The sequence below is a fragment of the Canis aureus genome, chromosome 4 (assembly GCF_053574225.1).
Source record: "Canis aureus isolate CA01 chromosome 4, VMU_Caureus_v.1.0, whole genome shotgun sequence".
NCBI classification, from domain to species: domain Eukaryota; kingdom Metazoa; phylum Chordata; class Mammalia; order Carnivora; family Canidae; genus Canis; species Canis aureus.
In genome coordinates, this window is record NC_135614.1 from 76,971,917 (window position 1) to 76,991,300 (window position 19,384).

The window sequence follows — 19,384 nt, forward strand, 5'->3', positions numbered from 1 at the left end:
AAGTGCATTCATATACACCATATATGTTCTTATTTGCATATATGTGCTAGTATCTCTTTCATATTTGAGCACTTTTGTTTCCTGAATAGCAAGAATTCAGATAGAGCAGGAGTTTATTTAAAAATATAGGTGAGGGGACACCTGGGTGGCTCAGTGGTTGAGCATCTGCCTTAGGCTCGGAGCATGATCCTGGAGTCCTGGGATCAAGTCCCACATCGGGCTCCCTGCATGGAGCCTGCTTCTCCCTCTGCCTATGTCTCTGCCCCTCTCTCTCTCTCTCTCTCTCTCTCTCTCTCTGTCTCTTATGAATAAATAAATACAATCTAAAAAAAAAGAAAAAAAATCCCTGGGTGGCTCAGCAGTTCAGTGCCTGCCTTCGGCCCAGGGCGTAATCCTGGAGTCCCGGGATTGAGTCCTACATCAGTAGGCTCCATGCACCGGGAGCCCGACGTGGGATTCGATCCCGGTCTCCAGGATCACGCCCTGGGCCAAAGGCAGGCGCCAAACCGCTGCGCCACCCAGGGATCCCGAGTCCTACATCAGGCCTCCTGCATGGAGCCTGCTTCTCCTGCCTGTGTCTCTGCCCTCCTCCCCCCCCCCCCCCCCCCCCGCTTTCTCTCTCTCTCTCTGTCTCTCATGAATAAATAAATAAAATAAATAAAATCTTTAAAAAATATATAAATATAAATGAAGGATGCCTGGGTGGCTCAGTGGTTAAGCATCTGCCTTCGGCTCAGAGCGTGATCCTAGAGTTCCAGGATCGAGTCCCGCATCAGCCTCCCTTCATGGAGCCTGCTTCTCCCTCTGCCTGTGTCTCTGCCTCTCTCTCTCTCTCTCTCCCTCTCCCTCTCTCCCTCTCTCCCTCTCTCTCATGAATTAAATAAATGGAATCTTTAAAATTTAAAAAATAAAATGAAAATATAATTGAGCCTATTGATTTCAGAGTTGGGTTAGTGAGAATTGAATAGCCAGGTTACTTTAATTCTTTAATTTTTTTCTGAACACAGGGATGTTCAAGCTATTTAGATTATTTGCATTTTCCTTAACAAAATACATCTTGGAGTTCTTAGAGAAGGGCATAGTCAAATCTACCCTATTTGCATTGACTACATAGCATTCCCTTTGTGTGGATGGGCCATAATTTATCTTACTGGTATCCATTTGATGGACATTTTGGTTTGCAGTTATTTTTCCATTAAATCTTCATTATACTATTGTCAGCCTTTTGTGAGTATTATAATTCATGTAATAAATTGGTAGGGCTGCAATTCCAAGATCAAAAACCATGTGCTAATTATTTATCAGAAAATTGGATCATTGAAAAACGTCCAAAAACTATTGATCATTTCCTTCACATCCTCGCTAACTCTGGAATATCATCACACTCCTTACCAATATAGTAAATATAAAAATGTCTCTTTTTAATTTCCATTTCTTTAATTGAGTAATTGTTGGCATTTAGAATTATTTTTCTCTTAACTACCAGTTCCTTTGTTACTCAACATTTTCTTAATTATATTAACACTTTGTATAAGAAATTAGTCTTTACCTGTAACAAAAATGTTTTCCAGTTTTTCATCTGCTTTTTAGCTATATGATGATTTTCGCTATATCAGAGTTTTAATATTTTTGTAAATTCTAATCTATTAATCTTTTATGACTTCTGGGTTTTCTATTCTACTTAAAAAAAATTCTCGGGGATCCCTGGGTGGCTCAGCGGTTTAGCGCCGCCTTCGGCTTAGGGTGTGATCCTGGAGCCCTTGGATTGAGTCCCATGTCGGGCTCCCTGCATGGAGCTTGCTTCTCCCTCTGCCTGTGTCTCTGCCTCTTTCTCTCTGTGTCTTTCATGAATAAATAAATGAAATCTTAAAAAAAAAAAAAAAAAATTCCCTTGTATTTCAGGTTTCTTCTAAAGCTTTTTCCCCCCATCAAATTATATTTTCCACAAGTGCATATATATAAATTTTTCTCTGCATAACAAAAGCTTTGAGAAGGCTATATTCCAACTTATAATAGCATTTCTCTGAGGAGTAGAAGAAAGGATTATGATTAGAGGTCTTAATGTTTAGTTTTTATAAGGACAAAATATCTATACATTACTTGTATAATCTTTTTTAAAAGATTTTATTTATTCATGAGAGACACAGAAAGAGAGGCAGAGACAGGCTAAGGGAGAAGCAGGCACCATGCGGGGGGAGCCTGACGTGGGACTCGATCCCGGGTCTTCAGGATCATGCCCTGGGCTACAGGTGGCACTAAACCGCTGCACCACCGGGGCTGCCCACGAAGCTTCAGTTTTAAGTTTCTGATTGTCCTAGTCATCACATTCATCCCTCTCTATTCTTTGCCTCTCTTTAAGCACCATCTTGCACAAAGAATATTTTGGCTTTTAAATAAAATAGTACTACACTGAATTAATAGATTCATTTGGGGAATTATTATCACTTTTGTAATATTGACTCTTCTTAGCAGAGACCAGGGTGTCCTGCTTACTGAAGTTAATATAATGTACCTGCCTAGGTATGAATATATTCTGTGCATGTTAAGTTTTGGTTTTGGTTGTTTGTACCTAGATATTTTATATTCTAGAGCCTATTTTTCCCCTTCACATCTATTTTCTGGTTATTGTTTGCATATATAAAAACTATTAATTTTGAGTATTAATTTTGCAGTCTACTACCTGACTGCATTCCTTTATTTGTAGTAATGTTTTTCATATGATTCTCTTGGGCTTTCTAAACTTAGAATCATACCTATAAATTATACTTGCCTTCTTTCTTTTTTCTAATTTAACTGATGCTTCTAGAATAAATAGGAAATAAAAGAAATAATACTTTACATGCATGCTATAGTCTTTTTTTTTTTTTTTTTTTTTAGATTTTATTATTCATGAGAGACATAGGGAGAGGGAGAAGCAGGTGCCTCACAGGGAGCCCAATGTGGGATTCGGTTCCGGAACTCTGGGATCACGCCCTGAGCCAAAGACCAACGCATAACCACTGAGCCACCCAGGCGTCCTTTCCTAGAAGTATTTTTAATAGGCCTGCGTGGCTCAGTGGTTAAGCATCTGCCTTTGGCTCAGGTTGTGATCCTGAAGTCCAGGGATCGAGTCCCACATCAGGCTCCCTGCGGGGAGACTATTTCTCCCTCTGCCTTTGTCTTCATCTCTCTCTCTCTGTGTCTCTCATGAATAAATAAAATCTTTAAAAATAAAAATAAAAAAGGAATAGAGAGGTACCTGGCTGGCTCAGTCAGTAGAGCATGCAACTCTTGATCTCAGGGTATTGAGTCAAGCCTCAAATGGGTGTAGAGCTTACATTAAAAAAGAAATTGGGGGGATGGTGCTTGGGTGGCTCAGTTGGTTAGGCATTTGCTACCTTCTCAGGTCATGATCCCAGGGTCCTGGAATCAAGTCCCACATCAGACTCCCAGCTCAGGAGGGAGCCTGCTTCTCCCTCTCACTCTGCCACTCCTCCAGCTTGCACTTGTTTATGCTCTCTGTCAAAGAAAATCTTTAAAAAAAATTTTTTTAAGGCTAAAAAATATGAATCAGGAATGGAAATTGAACTTTATCAGGTAATCTTTCAAGATTTATTGACCTGAATATATAGTTTTTTTCCTTTCAATCTGTTTGATATTGTTTATTATACAAATAGATTTCCTCATCTTAAGCTACCTTTGCATTCCAAAGGTGATTCTCATACATATGAGAATAATACTAATGAACACTAAGTTCTGTTTACTGATGGTCTATTTAGGAATTTTCTTGGTGGCATAAAATATTGTAGTTTATTTTTGTCCTCTATTTCAGATATTTAGATCAATAATTAACTAGCTCTAAAAACAGTGTGAAAGCTTTTGTTCTTTATCTAAATTCTGAAATACTTTTTTCTTTTTTTTTTTTTTTAGATTTCTTTTTTTTTTTTAATTTATTTATTTATGATAGTCACACAGATTGAGAGAGAGAAAGAGGCAGAGACACAGGCAGAGGGAGAAGCAGGCTCCATGCACCGGGAGCCTGATGTGGGATTCGATCCCAGGTCTCCAGGATCGCGCCCTAGGCCAAAGGCAGGCGCCAAATCGCTGCGCCACCCAGGGATCCCCTGAAATACTTTTAGTAGGATCAGAGTACTATTGTCATTTGATGACATTATTTCCCAATCTTTATTAATAAAAGGAGTAGCATTTTCTCATTTTTTTCTGTTGTGATTAAGTAGTCTAATTTTTATTTCTCTTTAATTTCAGCAGCTTCTATTATCCTAAGAAAATTGACCAATTTTCAGAATTTTATATGATAGAATTTTGCTCTCTCAGAGTTTTAGGTTGTTTTGAATTTTGCTTGTTTTATTTTGGGTAGGTGGTTAAGATTTATTTATAGAGAGCACATGAGCTAGGGGAAGGGTAGAGGAAGAGGGAGAATCTGAAGCAGACTTCCCCCTTTTCCCAGGACAAGGCTTGATCCCATGACCCTGAGATGACCTGAACCAACGTTTAACCAGCTGAGCCATCGAGGTGTCCTCTCAGGGTTTTTTTTAGTACTTGCAGCATCTTTATTATTTTTGTTTGTTTTTAATTCTTAGTTTGATGGATTATACTAGCCAACAGTAGTAGGAGTTGCCATATAGGAGAAGAATGATAAAAAGGTGTTTCATTATTTATATGTGGTCAGAATTCACTAAAATTTTAATATATTTTAATATAAAAATGTATCCAGCATTATCTAACTTCAGATTTTTTTAATGTATAAAAATATATGCATTGTATATCATCATTCTACTTTCTGCTTCCTTCAGCTTTAGTTCTCTACACCTACATGCCCTTGAGGCTGTTTCTATTATACTAAGTCCAAGACAATACTTAAGAGAATGGATTCTCATGCCATTCTTTCTAAGCCATTCTTGGAATCTGGAGGTTCATTGCTACAGAGCCCTTGCCCTACAACTTCATTTTTCTTCTTTATCAGAGGAAGACCATGAACTTCAGACACCCCTTTGAGGGTGCAAAGCTTTATTAATTGAGTGGAAAAGAGAGGGAAAGGTGAAGGAATTAGAGGAGCATAGAACCATGGTGGGGTAATGATAAGTAAGTTGAGGAGGGAAAATTAAGCTGGTGGCTGATCTTTGAAATCATGTACATAGTTTAACACTGTTTTTTGGTTTTGGTTTTGGTTTTGGTTTGTTTGTTTGTTTGTTTTTGATTGTTTAAAACACACCAGAATGTCAGTATTTTGACATTTTAAAATGCTCCCAGTATTATCTTAGGCAGTAGGTTTGGTTTCCTTTTCATATTATTTTTTCCTTTCCCCAAAGAATCAACTCCTTGGATTTATCTGCCAGATCTACCATTTTCCTATTTAATTCTAATTTCATCTCTAATTTTCTGTTTTCCTTGAAGTTTATTCTTTCACAAAAATTTTTAGTTGGATACTTGTTTCATTCGTTCTTTTTTTTTTTTTTTTTTTTTTTTGTTCTTTATTTTAATTCCAATATAGTGATATAACAATTCCATACCTCACTCAGTGCTCATCAAGACAAGTACAGTCTTGTTTTTTGGTTTGGGGCAGGGAGGGGGTTAAATTAATTAATTAATTTTAGAGAGAGAAAGAAAGCACACGTGCGCAGAACTGGATGTGGAGGGAGAGGGAGAGAGAATCTCAAACAGACCTCCCTGCTGAGCACAGAGCCCAAGGCAGGGCTAGATCCCATGACCTTGAGAACATGACCTGAGCCAAGATCCAGAGTCAGAAGCTTAACTGACTGAGCCACCCAGGCCCCCTTGAGGGAATTTTTAAATTCTTTGTGAATCAAAGCAGAGTTGCTCTTGTTTTTGTAAATAATTTCTAGTTTTTAACACACTGTAATCTGATAAATGTATTCTGTTTATAATACAATTAAAGTTTCTCTTTGTAGTCTGATCTGTACAGTTTTTATAATCTTTGGGCATTTTATTTTTTTCCTGTGGGCACCTTAAAGAGGTGTTCTCAAGGTATAACACACAACATACACCTCTTAGTTCAGCTTAATCATTTTGTTCATATCTTCCATATTTTTTCCTCACATATTTTTTGTCTACTTCATTGACCCATGGATTAAGGAAAATGCATTAAAATCTACTAATTCTGTTGTTTCCATTTCTGTTCTGTTTCCTATAATTTGTTCTTTGTTTTGTTGCAGTGATAATTTTGGACATAAAACACTTAATACAGTCAGGTCATCATTGTGAATTTGAATGCTTTACCATTATAAAGGGTCCCTCATTTTTCTGACATGAGTTAATAAGCTTTGTCCATTGATTAATATTGAAACTCTAGCTTTCTTTTCATGAGCAGTTGTCTTATATGAGTATATTCGTGTTTCCTTTGTTTTCTTCTGTGCTTAACCTTAATTCTTACTCTTTCCTTTTCTTGTTCATTTTATGTGTGAATATTTTTTCCTTGTGACAATTAATTGTTGCCTTTATAGTTTCATATGATGTTCTCATTCATCAATTAACAGTTTTAGTTTTAGATAATATCTATCAACGTCTCACCCATAAAAGCTGAGAAAACGATTACTTCTTCCTTTTCCCCATCCTTTGGATTTCTTGTTTAACTCTTTCTTTTGTGCCATTTATTTCTTTCAATATATATTTTTTTTAATTTTTTTAAAGATTTTTTTAAAGATTTTTTAAAGAGACAGAGAGAGAGGCAGAGACATAGGCAGAGGGAGAAGCAGGCTCCATGCAGGGAACCTGATTTGGGACTCGATCCCATGACTCAGGATCACGCCCTGGGCCAAAGGCAGACGCTCAACCACTGAGCCACCCAGGCGTCCCTCTTTTAATATATTTAAACCTGCTTCTTGATTAGCTTATCTTAATATATGCTGATTCCTCTTAGAAAACAGGGCCATTTATGCTTTTTAAACCTTAAAAGTGTAAAAATAACTATATTTACCTTCTATATTCATATTCTCTAAGATTGTTTAATGTTCTATATTTAAATGGTTCAGAGCCAACCACTGGGGCTTTCCCTTTTCATTTCCTGATTGTTTTTTATCGTTGAATAGTTTTTATCAGTGCTTAAGTTTTTTGAATTTCTGTCATGTTTGAGAAGCTCTGCCAACTGTCATTGCTTTCATAAGAAATACATTGTTAGATCACAGTTTTTTCCCCTCTCCATGTTTAGTTTCACTCCACTATCTTACAGCATTTTGTACTGGTAAGTATAAGTTCAGCCTAGTTTTATGTCCCTGCCTTTTTTTTAACAGGCCATTGAAAGAAGTCTTTATTTTTGCATATCATTAACTTTAACCAAAATATGTCTTGGAATCTTGTTCAGTAGCAGCATTTTACTGAAACACTGTGTCCTTTTGTCCTGCAGATCTGATTTTTCTTTCAGTTAGGGGAAAAAACAGTCTTCCGTTATGTCTGATTAATAGGATTCTCTATTTTAGGGACACCAGTTATCCTTATGTTGGATTCCCTTTGTCCTGCAAATTTTTTTATCTTTGTAATTGTATTGATTTATTGATTTATTTTTAAGATTTATTCATTGATTTTAGAAAGAAGGTACAGGGTAGGAGAAAGGGGAGAGGGAGAGAGACTTTTAAGCAGTTTCCCCACCGAGTGTGGAGCCCAACACGGGGCTTTATCTCAGACCCTAAAGATCAAAACCAAGAGTTGGCCACTTAACTGACTGTACCACCCTGGCACCCCTGCAATTGTTTTAAATCCTGTTCCCTTTCTCTCATGTCCCCTGTGTGTCTCTTTGGCAGTAATTTGGTTTTCAGCTATGTCCTAGTTGTCTTTGCTATTTATAATTCATTTATTCTCTACTAATGTTATTTTACATTTCGTTGGGCTTTATTAGCTCTGTAATCTTCCTTTTCATCTCTGCTCTGAGTTTTTAATTTTTGTTGTTTTTTTTTTTTTCAAGTTCTCTTATATCTCAGAATATTAGCAGTTTGATTATATCTTTATTAGCTTAAATTAAGATCCTTCCAGGGCAGCCCGGGTGGCTGAGCAGTTTAGCGCCGCCTTGGGCCCGGGGTGTGATCCTGGAGACCCGAGATCGATCGAATCCCACATCAAGCTCCCTCCATGGAGCCTGCTTCTCCCTCTGCCTGTGTCTCTGCTTATCTCTCTTTGTGTCTCTCATGAATAAATAAATACAAATCTAAAAAAAATAAATCCTTCCAGAACAGTTTTTTTTTTCATTTTATTTTTTATTTATTTTTAAAGATTTTATTTATTGATTCATGAGAGACATAGGCAGAGGGAGAATCAGGCTCCATGCAAAGAGCTCGATGTGGGACTCGACCCTGGGACTTCAGGATCACTCCCTGAGCTGAAGGCAGATGCTCAACTCCTGAGCCACCCAGGCATCCCCAGAACAGATTTTTTAATTTATTTTTTTAATAGACATTATTTTTTAGAGAAATTTTTGGATCTTCTGCTCTCTCACATGCACACCCTCCCATCAACATTCCTCACTAGAGAGGTACATTTGTTACAAGCAGTGAACCTAGATCACATATCATTATCACTCAAAGTCCATAGAGAATTCTAGATTTTTCATCTCTATTTTTTTTTTCTAAGAGTTTATTTATTCATGAGAGACACAGGGGTGGGGGGACAGAGACATAGGCAGAGGGAGAAGCAGGCTCCATACAGGACTCAATCCTGGGTCTCCAGGATCAGGCCCTAGGCTGAAGGTGGCGCTAAACCGCTGAGCCACCCGGGCTGCCCAATCCATGCCTTTTTAAATTCCTCTCCTTTTTCTTCCTTTGTGAGCTCTGCTTTGAGTATTGTTTATTAGAAAAAATGTATGGATTTGCTGTATCTAGCCTTGTTGCAGCTATAGGCTGTGCTCCCTACATCTTGATTGAATGTGCTATGCTACTCTGTGCGGTAGATTCCATTGGCATACCTTCAGGCTTTGGTTTTCAAACCCAGAGTGGCCACCTAGAGCCTTTGCCTATGCAGAATCTGCTACCTTTTTTCCTATTCACCATCCACTTTTAGGAACAACTTCTGTTTTCCTGAGCCAACAGTGTTTGAATTTGTGAAGCCACTTTGGGACAGTTGTGTGGAGAGTTCACAGTCCTCCATGATAATATATTTTCCCTACCACTTCCTCCTTTGGCATATTTTACCTTACTTATTTTTCTTTTACCTACATGTTAGCCAGATGTCTATTTAGAGATAATTAGATGTGAATAATTAGGACTCTTTTGTTCTTTCTTTCTCTCTTCTACAAATCTTTATTAGGATGGTGAATTCTGTTCTTTTCGTTTCTCTGGTAAAATGGAAGGGAGTGTAGAAGGGGTTTTTACATTTAGGAAAATTTCTGGGACTGCCTTCAATATAAGTTATTCTATCTACCTCTCTTAGTTGGGAGGTTATTGCTAAAAATTTTTGGATTTGTTTCACTCAGCTGCCAACTCTACCCCCATCTCTCTCTGGAGAACCAGGTTAGGAGGTGCATGGAGAGTTGCTCAAGGCACTCAATTCCTTGGAAAGGTTCTTTCACTGACCATTTCCTCCAGTTGGTTGAAACGGTTACATTTTTGCTTTAGGTGTGTTGTAACATCTTTCTTGATCCTGTGTTGGGACAAGAGACCATGAAATTTGGCTTTATACTGTCACATTAAGCAGAAAGTAATGTTTCTTGATTTTCATAAAAGAAATGTGAGAGTCTTATGAACTTTATTATCTTCAGTTTTATTTAGCATTCAGATTATTTCCTTTGAGTAAAAAAACACAGGTAGATTTCTTGTCAGATTGGTCTGACACCAGAATTGCTATATAGTATCTAAACCTCCTTTGGAATGGTATGCCTGCTATAATTTACAAAGGGCATATACTTAATTTCTTTAATGTTTATTGTTTTATTTCTTTTTTTTTCTTTTAAAGAGTTTTTATTTATTCATAGAGACACAGCTACAGAGAGAGGCAGAGACACAGGCAGAGAGGGAGAAGCAGGCACCATGCAAGGAGCCCAACGCGGGACTCAATCCCAGGTCTCCAGGATCACACCCCGGGCTGCAGGCGGCGCTAAACCACTGCGCCACTGGGGCTGCCCTATTATGTTTTATTTCTGAACAGTATAGATGAGGGTGAGGAATATTTTACAAAGAAGAATGATCTGTCACAACATGGATGAACCTCCAAAACCTTAATTAAGTAAAGAAAGCTAGGCACAAAAGGTCATTATAGGATTACACTTGTGTGAAATATCCAGAATAAACAAATTCGTACATTCAGAATGCAAATTGGTGGATTGCCAGAGGCTTGGGGGAAAGAGGGAATGGGAGAAATTACCTAATGAGTTAAGGGGTTTTACTCTGGAATTAGGGCAGTGTTTTGAATTAGATAGAGGTGGTCGTTGCACAACATAATGAATATAGTGAATGCCACTGAATTATTCACCTTAAAGTACTTAATTTTATGTTATGTGAATTTTACCTCACTTTTTAAAAAAAGAATGATCTGTCAAATGTAAAAGGGCAGTTTTTAAAGAAGTATCTGAGAGAACTGCCATAATTCTACCCTGTGCTCAAATAGCTGTTGAAATAATGTGATTCAGTATTCCTGTGTATTTTGTTGGGGTTTTTTGTTTTCAAGAATATAAGTATTTTGGATTTTAATGGTGGCTTGTAGTAAAGGAGTTCCCATCTGTCACTTTTTTTTGTTGGTGGTAATAATCTGTGTACCCCAACATGGGGCTCAAACTCAAGATGCTGAGAATGAAGGGTTGTGTGCTCTACTGACTGAGCCAGCCAGGGGTGCCCTGTCTGTTGCTTTTAGTACCAGTGAAGAGTTTTTAAATGATTAGACACTGGCATTCAGAACTAACAACTATTGTCTTACCTTGAAAAGAATCCACAAATTATACCTGAAGTATATCATTTCACCCACTTTAGCTTAAAAACAATAGTGTAACACTGAGCTACCCCCAACAGAAAACGTCTGCTTAAAAGTACATGTACCTCTGAATCTTTTTCCCACAAGATGGTGACACTTTTTACCAAGAATTGTTGAGTATGAAATAAGGTGCTATGCATAAATATTTATATATAAATATAATACAAAAATAGAACATCCTACACATGGATTTAGGAATGGAAGTATGTCATGCATGTACCAATATTAACCTATGTCAACAGGAATATAGAAATGGTTTTTGTGTATACGGTTGCTTGTTGTAATGGTATTCATAAAATATTATTAATACAAACATCTTCATCTGTAAAATGAGAATAATGTGCACCTGGGTGGCTCAGTGGTTGAGTGTCTCTGCCTTTGGCTCAGGTTGTGATCCCAGGGTCCTGGGATCGAGTCCCGCATGGGGCTCCCCACAGGGAGCCTGCTTTTCTTTCTGCCTATGTCTCTGCCTCTCTCTCTGTATCTCTCATAAATAAATAAATAAAATCTTTAAAAAAAAAAAAAAAAAAAGAATAATAGTCCTGTTTATCCCCAAAAGGTGATTGGTTAATGTGAGAACTTAGACCAGTGCTAAGTGTTATATAATTACTTAGTATTAGCTATAATGAAGAGAATAAGTACTATTATTTCTATTATTTAATCAAACTTCCTAGTGTTGGGGCAGCCCCGGTGGCGCAGCGGTTTGGCACCGCCTGCAGCCCGGGGTGTGATCCTGCGGACCCGGGATCGAGTCCCACGTCGGGCTCCCTGCATGGAGCCTGCTTCTCTCTCTGCCTGTGTCTCTGCTCTCTCTGCCTGTGTCTCTGCCACTCTTTCGCTCTCTCTGAATAAATAAATAAATAAATCTTTTTTAAAAAATCTTTAAAAAAACTTCCTAGTGTTAAATATTTTTTGTGCTTTTTATTTTTTTGAAGTTTTTATCTATTATCACAAGCTGGGGCAGAGGGAGAGGGAGAAGCAGACCCTTCGGAGCAGAGAGCCTGACACAGGGCTCAGTCCCAGGACCCCAGGATTCTCCCTCTGCCTGTGTCTCTGCCTCTTTCTGTGGCTCTCATTAATAAATAATAAATCTTTAAAAAATAAATAAATAAAACGTTTTAAAAATCAGACCTGAGTTCAAACCCCAGCCTGATTTCTTGACATTTTAGTTGGTAACCTTGGACAAGTTACTTGACCTCTTTTAAGTTGTCCACCTCCCCTCCAATCTTTAAGATTGGGGTATAGGGATCCCTGGGTGATTCAGTGGTTTAGCGCCTGCCTTCAGCCCAGGGCGTGATCTGGAGTCCCAGGATTGAGTCCCACATTGGGCTCCCTGCATGGAGCCTGCTTCAACCTCTGCCTGTGTCTCTGCCTCTCTCTCTCTCTCTCTCTGTGTGTCTCATGAATAAATAAAATGTTTTTTTAAAAATTGGGGTGTAATAGCATCTTGTTACCAGAATTAAATGAAGTCGTGCATTTAAAGTGTTTAGCATGGTACTTGCTACATAGTAAGCATTACTACTGCTACTAGAGGTGGGAAGGAAAATAGAATTCATAAGTAGTGAGGTAGGGAGGGTGCAAATATTTAAGAACAATTTTTTAAAACAAATACACCAAAGAATTATGCAATCCTGCCAGCACTGAATGAAATTCTGGGCCACAAGTATGCACACTCTTTTGCAGCTGCTCCTGTGATACCAGAACCTTTCATTTTGCCTTTATTGTGTACTATGACCCTTGCGTTATCTTCAGAATAGAGAAACTCACCATCTTTTCTCCTGTATGACTTTTTATATTTAGGATTTTATTTATTCATGAGAGACACAGAGAGGCAGAGACATAGGCAGAGGGAGAAGCAGGCATCCTGTGGGGAGCCTCATGTGAGACTCTGTCCTGGGACATGGGATCACAACCTGAACCAAAGGCAGATGCTCAACCACTGAACCACCCAGGTGCCCCTCTCCTGTATGACTAATTATTGAATTACCACTGCTGGATGTATCTTCTTTTTTTTTTTTTTTTTAAAGATTTTATTTATTTATTTATAGAGACAGACAGAGAGAGGGGGGCAGAGACACAGGCAGAGGGAGAAGCAGGCTCCATACAGGGAGCCCGACGTGGGAGTTGATCCTGGGTCTCCAGGACGTGGGACTTGATCCTGGGTCTCCAGGCTGCAGGCAGCGCCAAACCGCTGTGCCACGGGGGCTGCCCTATATCTTCTTTTCTGAGCTCTGGCTTGTCTTTCTTCACTGTAGCCATCACCATGGCACTCAAACCAATGGCAGGAAGTCTGTTCGGTCATCCCTTGGTCCCCTTCATAGAGAGGATAATATAAATTTTTGGTTGTGTGTTACCAGCAGTTGACGATGGCTCCTATCAGAAGACCCAGGGAAATCTGGAATTTTACACCAGAGGGCCCACCATGTCCTCACATCAACATCCTAATTGCCAGGGACACCTATGTGGCTCAGTGGTTGAGCATCTGCCTCTGGATTAGGGCATGATCGCAGAGTCCTGGGGTCGAGTCCCACATCAGACTCCTTGCATGGAACCTGCTTCTCACTCCCTCTGCCTATGTCTCTGTCTTGGTCTCTCTGTGTCTCATGAATAAATAAATAAAATCTTAAAGAGAAAAAAAATCCTAAGTGCCAGAAAGGAACCCATGAGTGGTTTTTAAAGTAAATATTAGGGGATCCTTCGGTGGCTCAGTGGTTTAGCACCTGCCTTCGGCCTGGGGCGTGATCCTGGAGTCCCAGGATCGAGTCCCACATCAGGCTCCCTGATGGAGCCTGCTTCTTCCTCTGCCTGTGTCTCTGTCTCTCTCTCTCTCTGTGTCTCTCATGAATGAATAAATAAAATCTTTAAAAATAAATAAAGTAAATATTAAAACCCTAGATTTCAAAAAATTTAATATGGAGAGCTTTTCTCTCTAAATAACTTAAGGTACCAAGATCCTTATAGTCTAAATATTATTTCTCTAATTCAATTGTGTTCATCTTTGATGTTGTCCTTTTACTTGAATACATATATTTCAGAGTTTATAAGCCACGTGTACTCTACTTGGGTTGCTTTCCTAACTGTAGATAATCTGCTTACTTAGCAAACAACTGTATTCTGTAGAAAATTAATATTTTGGGGCAGCCCGAGTGGCTCAGCGGTTTAGGGCCGCCTTCAGCCCAGGGCCTGATCCTAGAGACCCAGGATCGAGTCCCACGTCGATCCTGCTTGGAGCCTGCTTCTTCCTCTGGTGTGTCTCTGCCTCTCTCTCTCTGTGTGTCTGTCTATCGTGAATAAATAAATAAATAAAATCTTTTAAAAAAATTTTTTTTAATGCTCCCTTCATAGCAAATGATCTCAGAAGGCAGATAGTGGACTTAGTTTTATTGTGGGTGTATACATACTGACTTTTGGTTTTCAATAATTTATTTCTTCCTTGGTTTTTAGTTTCTACCTTTATATGCAAGTATAAATCATGAATTCTCATTTCTTTTTTTTTTTTATAAGATCAGTTAGCAGATTTTGATAAAGCTTTGAATTACTTGGAACATATCTTCACATATCATTAAACAATCAGCTATAATACTTATTTTCCTCTTAACATTCTCTAAAAGTACTTATTAAAAGTTTGAGATTCAGTTGACCCTTGAATAATGCAGGGGTTAGGAGCACCAACCCCCACACAGTTCAAAATTCATGAATAACTTTTGACTCCCCCCAAAAGTTAACTACTTAGCCCACTCTTACTGGAAGCCTTGCCAACAATTACACAATTAACACATTTGTATGTTAATATGTATTATATCCTGTATTCTTTTTTTTCTCCTAAAAGACGGGGAGGGGTAGGCAGAGGGAGAGAGAATTTTAAGTAGTTTCCTTGCCCACCACAGAGCCCAATCAACATGTGGCTCTATCTCACAACCCTGAGATATTTCCTGAACCAAAATCAGGATTTGGATGCTTAGCCAACTGAGCTACCTAGGTACCTCTGTATCCTGTATTATAGTAATACCTTTTTCTTAAATTCTTTTGATATTTCAAGGCTACATGGTTCATCTGTCTTTTTTTTTTTTTTTTTTTTTTAAGATTTTATTTATTCATTCATGAGAGACACAGGGGTGGGGGTAGAGACACAGGCAGGGGGAGAAGCAGGCTCCATGCCGGGAGCCTGACATGGGACTCAGTCCCGGGTCTCCAGGATCAGACCCTGGGTTGAAGGCGGCGCTAAACTGCTGAGCCACCCGGGCTGCCCTCATCTGTCTTTTCAAGTTGTCATAGGCATCCAAAAAATTCTCTGGTAACACTTATTGAAAAAAATCCACATGTAAGTGGACCCATACAGGTCAAACCCATGTTATTCAAGCAAGGGTCAACTCTATTTATGAAAGTTGCATATTTTATGGCTCAATTTGTATTTATGGGGATCCCTGGGTGGCACAGCGGTTTGGCGCCTGCCTTTGGCCCAGGGCGCGATCCCGTGTGTGTGACTATCATAAATAAGTTTTTTTTTTTAAAAATTGTATTTTTTTTTTTAAGATTTTATTTATTCATGAGAGACAACAGAGACAGGCAGAGACACAGGCAGAGGGAGAAGCAGGCTCCATGCAGGGAGCCTGATGTAGGACTTGATCCCAGGTCTCCAGGATCACACCCTGGGCTGAAGGCGGCACTAAACCGCTAAGCCATCCGGGCTGCCCTGTATTTTGTATTTTAAGCACAGCATTAATTTTGATAATTATTATCCTTAATTTCCCTTGTGAGCAGTATTATTTTCAAAAGTATTTTGTTTCCTAGACATATTAGTCTTTCCTATATATTGGCCCCTTATGCTAGGCACAAGAGTTCAAAATAAATGACCCTGATCTTATTCGTAAGGATTTCACAGTCTGACATCTTAAAATAATACTTGGTTTGTCTATAAAGGGAGAAATATTCATTATACAGTCATAGAGTTGTCTGAGTAACTGAAGCTGATTCCTTAAAATACTAAAAGTTTCTTAAGTGAAAACCCTTTTTTAAAAAAAGTCTTGAACATTTCCCTGCATCCTTCTACTGAGTAAACTGAACTATCTTAATTTTTTTCGTTGTGATTTGCATTTATCATTATACATTCACTTTCATTTTTTGTTTTCAATCTCATGCTGCTAGCTGTCTGCTTTTTTGTTGTTTTGTTTTTTTAAGATCTTATTTATTTATTCATGAGCGAGAGAGAGGCAGAGACATAGGCAGAGAGAGAAGCAGGCCCCCTGCGGGGAACCTGATTCAGGGCTTGATCCCAGGACTCCAGGATCACAGCCTGAGCCAAAGGCAAACGATCAACCACTGAGCCACCCACGTGCCCCTAGCTGTCATGTTTTGTAGTTGTTAATGTGTACTGTCTCTTTAAATTTATGTCACTTATAATTTATCCCTAATTTGTTTGGAACTGCAGTCTCTACATGTCTAAACCTTTTAGAGTCATTCCTATTTAACAGATTTGTGTGATGGCCTTGGGGCAAATAGGTGGATATGGTTTTTACCTCAGATTATATCCATAAGCTTCGTAGGTACACAACTAAAAATGGATTCTTACTAAGGTATTTTCAGCTTCATTATCTTTTTAAGGGTTTTATTACAGTTCCAATCTATTCAGTTTCTTTGAGTGTTATATTGATGGTCATATTTAAAATTTCAGTAAAAGCTACGACGTGGGTGAACCTAAACATTATGCTAGGTGTAGGAAACCAAATGCAAAAGCCACTTTTTATATGGTTTTATTTGTATGAAATGTCCCGAATAGGCAAATCTGTAGAAATAGAAAGTGGTTTAGTGGTTGCCAGGGGTTGGAGGAAAAGGAGGATGAATTATTATTGCTAAGGATATGGAATTTCTTTGGGGGTGATGAGAATATTATGTAATTAGATAGTGATTATGGTTGAACAACTTTGTAAGTATACTAAAAACCACTGTATTGTACACTAAAAGATGGATCTTATGTGATGGTAATTATGTGAATTATAACTCAAGTTTTAAAATCTAAATGAGGGCTGCCCGGGTGGCTCAGGTGGCTCAGCAGTTTAGCACCTGCCTTCGGCCCAGGGCTGATCCTGGAGACCCGGGATTGTCTCATATCGGGCTCCCTGCATGGAGCCTGCTTCTTCCCTCTGCCTCGCTGCCTCTCTGCGTGTCTCTCTCTCTCTCTCTCTCTCTCTCTCTCTCTCATGAATAAATAAATAAATAAAATATTATAAATCAATCTATTTATCTATCTATCTATCTAAATGAAAGTAGGACGCCTGGGTGGCTCAGCAGTGAGCATCTGCCTTCGGCCGAGGGCCTGCCTAATCCTGGAGTCCCAGGATCGAGTCCCACATCGGGCTCCCTGCATGGAGCCTCCTTCTCCTGCCTGTGTCTCTGCCCCTCTCTCTCTCTCTCTCTCTCTCTCTCTCTCTCTGATGAATAAATAAATTAAATCTTTAAATATATATATATATATATTGCCTCATGAGTTTTGTTTTCATTACTTGTTTTATTTTTTCATTTTGATTGTTTTGTATGTGATTTATTTTCTGGTTTAATGGCAGAGCACCTGGGTGGCCCGGTCAGTTAAGCATCTGTCTTTAATTTGGGTCATGATCCCAGGGTCCTGATTGAGCCCCACATCAGATTCCTTGCCCAGTGGGAAACCTACTTCTCCCTCTCCCTTGGCCACTCCTGCTTGTGTGCGCTCGCACATGTGTTCTCTCTCTCTGTCAAATAAATAATCTTTAAGAAATAAAATAAAAATTTTAATGACAACTTTTAAATAATTTGTCATTCTGGTATTTGAAAATGGTATTTCATTTGAAATGAAAAAAAAATTTTTTTTTTTTTTTTTAGTCTATAAGCTGTTAAACACATTTTTTTATATTTTTGTTTGTAGGCTATGGAGTTACTAGTAGAGAAAGCAATCAGTAGTGCTTCTAGTCCTCAGAGCCCTGGAGATGCACTGAGAAGAGTTTTTGAGTGCATTTCTTCAGGGATTATTCTTAAAGGTAAGTTTTGCTTCATTTGTAATGTTTGTGTGTTTAATAGTTGAATAAGAACTCTTTCTTTTCAAATGGATATTGCTGGGATCCCTGGGTGGCGCAGCGGTTTGGCTTGGCGCCTGCCTTTGGCCCAGGGTGTGATCCTGGAGACCCGGGATCGAGTCCCACATCGGGCTCCCGGTGCATGGAGCCTGCTTCTCCCTCTGCCTGTGTCTCTGCCTCTCTCTCTCTCTCTGTGTGACTATCATAAATTAAAAAAATAAAAATAAAAATAAAAAAGAATCAAATGGATATTGCTAATGTGTTTTTCTCCCTATGTTGATTGCTTATAGGTAGTCCTGGACTTCTGGATCCTTGTGAGAAGGATCCATTTGATACCTTGGCAACAATGACTGACCAACAGCGTGAAGACATCACATCCAGTGCACAGGTAGCAGTGTGTTCCTAATCCCAAAGCTTTGTTGTTGGGTCATTGCCCTTAAGGTTTTGGTGTTTTATAATTGTCCTTTAGAAGAAGTAGCTGTGTAATATTTATTTCTGTTCTTTAGTAAGTTAGCCCTTGGAGGTGATATAATTTAAAGTTAAATTAAATCACTAATATAAAGTTAAATTGTAGGGATCCCTGGGTGGCTCAGCGGTTTGGCGCCTGCCTTTGGCCCAGGGCGTGATCCTGGAGACCCGGGATCGAATCCCATGTCGGGCTCCCTTCATGGAGCCTGCTTCTCCCTCTGCCTGTGTCTCTGCCTCTCTCTCTCTCTGTGTGACTATCATGAATAAATGAATAAAATCTTTAAAAAAAAAAAAAAAAGTTAAATTGTATTACTCTAACTGTAATGCTTATGTTTAAGTGTATTATATAAAAATACAGTTGAATTTTCAGTGTCTTCTTAAATCTGGGTATATCATGATCAGTATAGGAACTGTTTACATAGACTCTGGTCGTAAATGAAATGCTGTGTGGTTTATGGTAATTATTGTTAATTTAGCCTCTCTTGCCACTGTAAAGGCTGTCTAGTGTAGTTAATTAAAAGTGTGGGCTTGGAGTGGCTTAGTGGCTCAGTGAGTTAAGTGTCCAACTAATGGTTTTGGCTCAGATCATGATCTCATGGGTTGTGGGATCCAGCCCCATGTTGGGCTCTTGCACTCATCGTGGAGTGTGTTTGATTTCTCTCCCTCTGCATCCTGTGTGTCCCCCCGCCCCCTCCACCCCATGCCTACTTACATGTAAGTTTTCTCTCTCAATTAAATAAATCTTTGTGTGTGAGGGAGTGTGAGCTCTAGAGTGAAGACTCCCTGGGTTTAAATACTAACTGTGCCATCTGATACATAAAACAGGGATAAAAGTAGTATATCCTGTCAGGCAGGATTATTGGGAGAATTAAATGAGTTAATGTATATAAGTGTATTAACAATATCTGATATATGGGAAGGATCTTACTAATAAATGTTAGCTATTATCACTATCAGTTAATAAT

General features: G+C 38.8%; 1 protein-coding gene across 4 annotated transcripts in view; it reads left to right on the plus strand.

The window, feature by feature from the left end:
• ZFR (zinc finger RNA binding protein) overlaps positions 1–19,384 on the plus strand; it is an 86,123-nt gene that overhangs the window by 61,559 nt on the left and 5,180 nt on the right. For 3 of the 4 annotated variants that reach the window (XM_077896335.1, XM_077896336.1, XM_077896337.1), the window contains 2 exons: positions 17,804–17,915; positions 18,242–18,339. In XM_077896335.1, coding sequence (XP_077752461.1) covers positions 17,804–17,915; positions 18,242–18,339 — 210 coding nt within the window. Of the gene's footprint in view, positions 1–17,803; positions 17,916–18,241; positions 18,340–19,384 lie in introns of those variants that run through there. The other variant, XR_013378707.1, reaches the window with a different exon arrangement.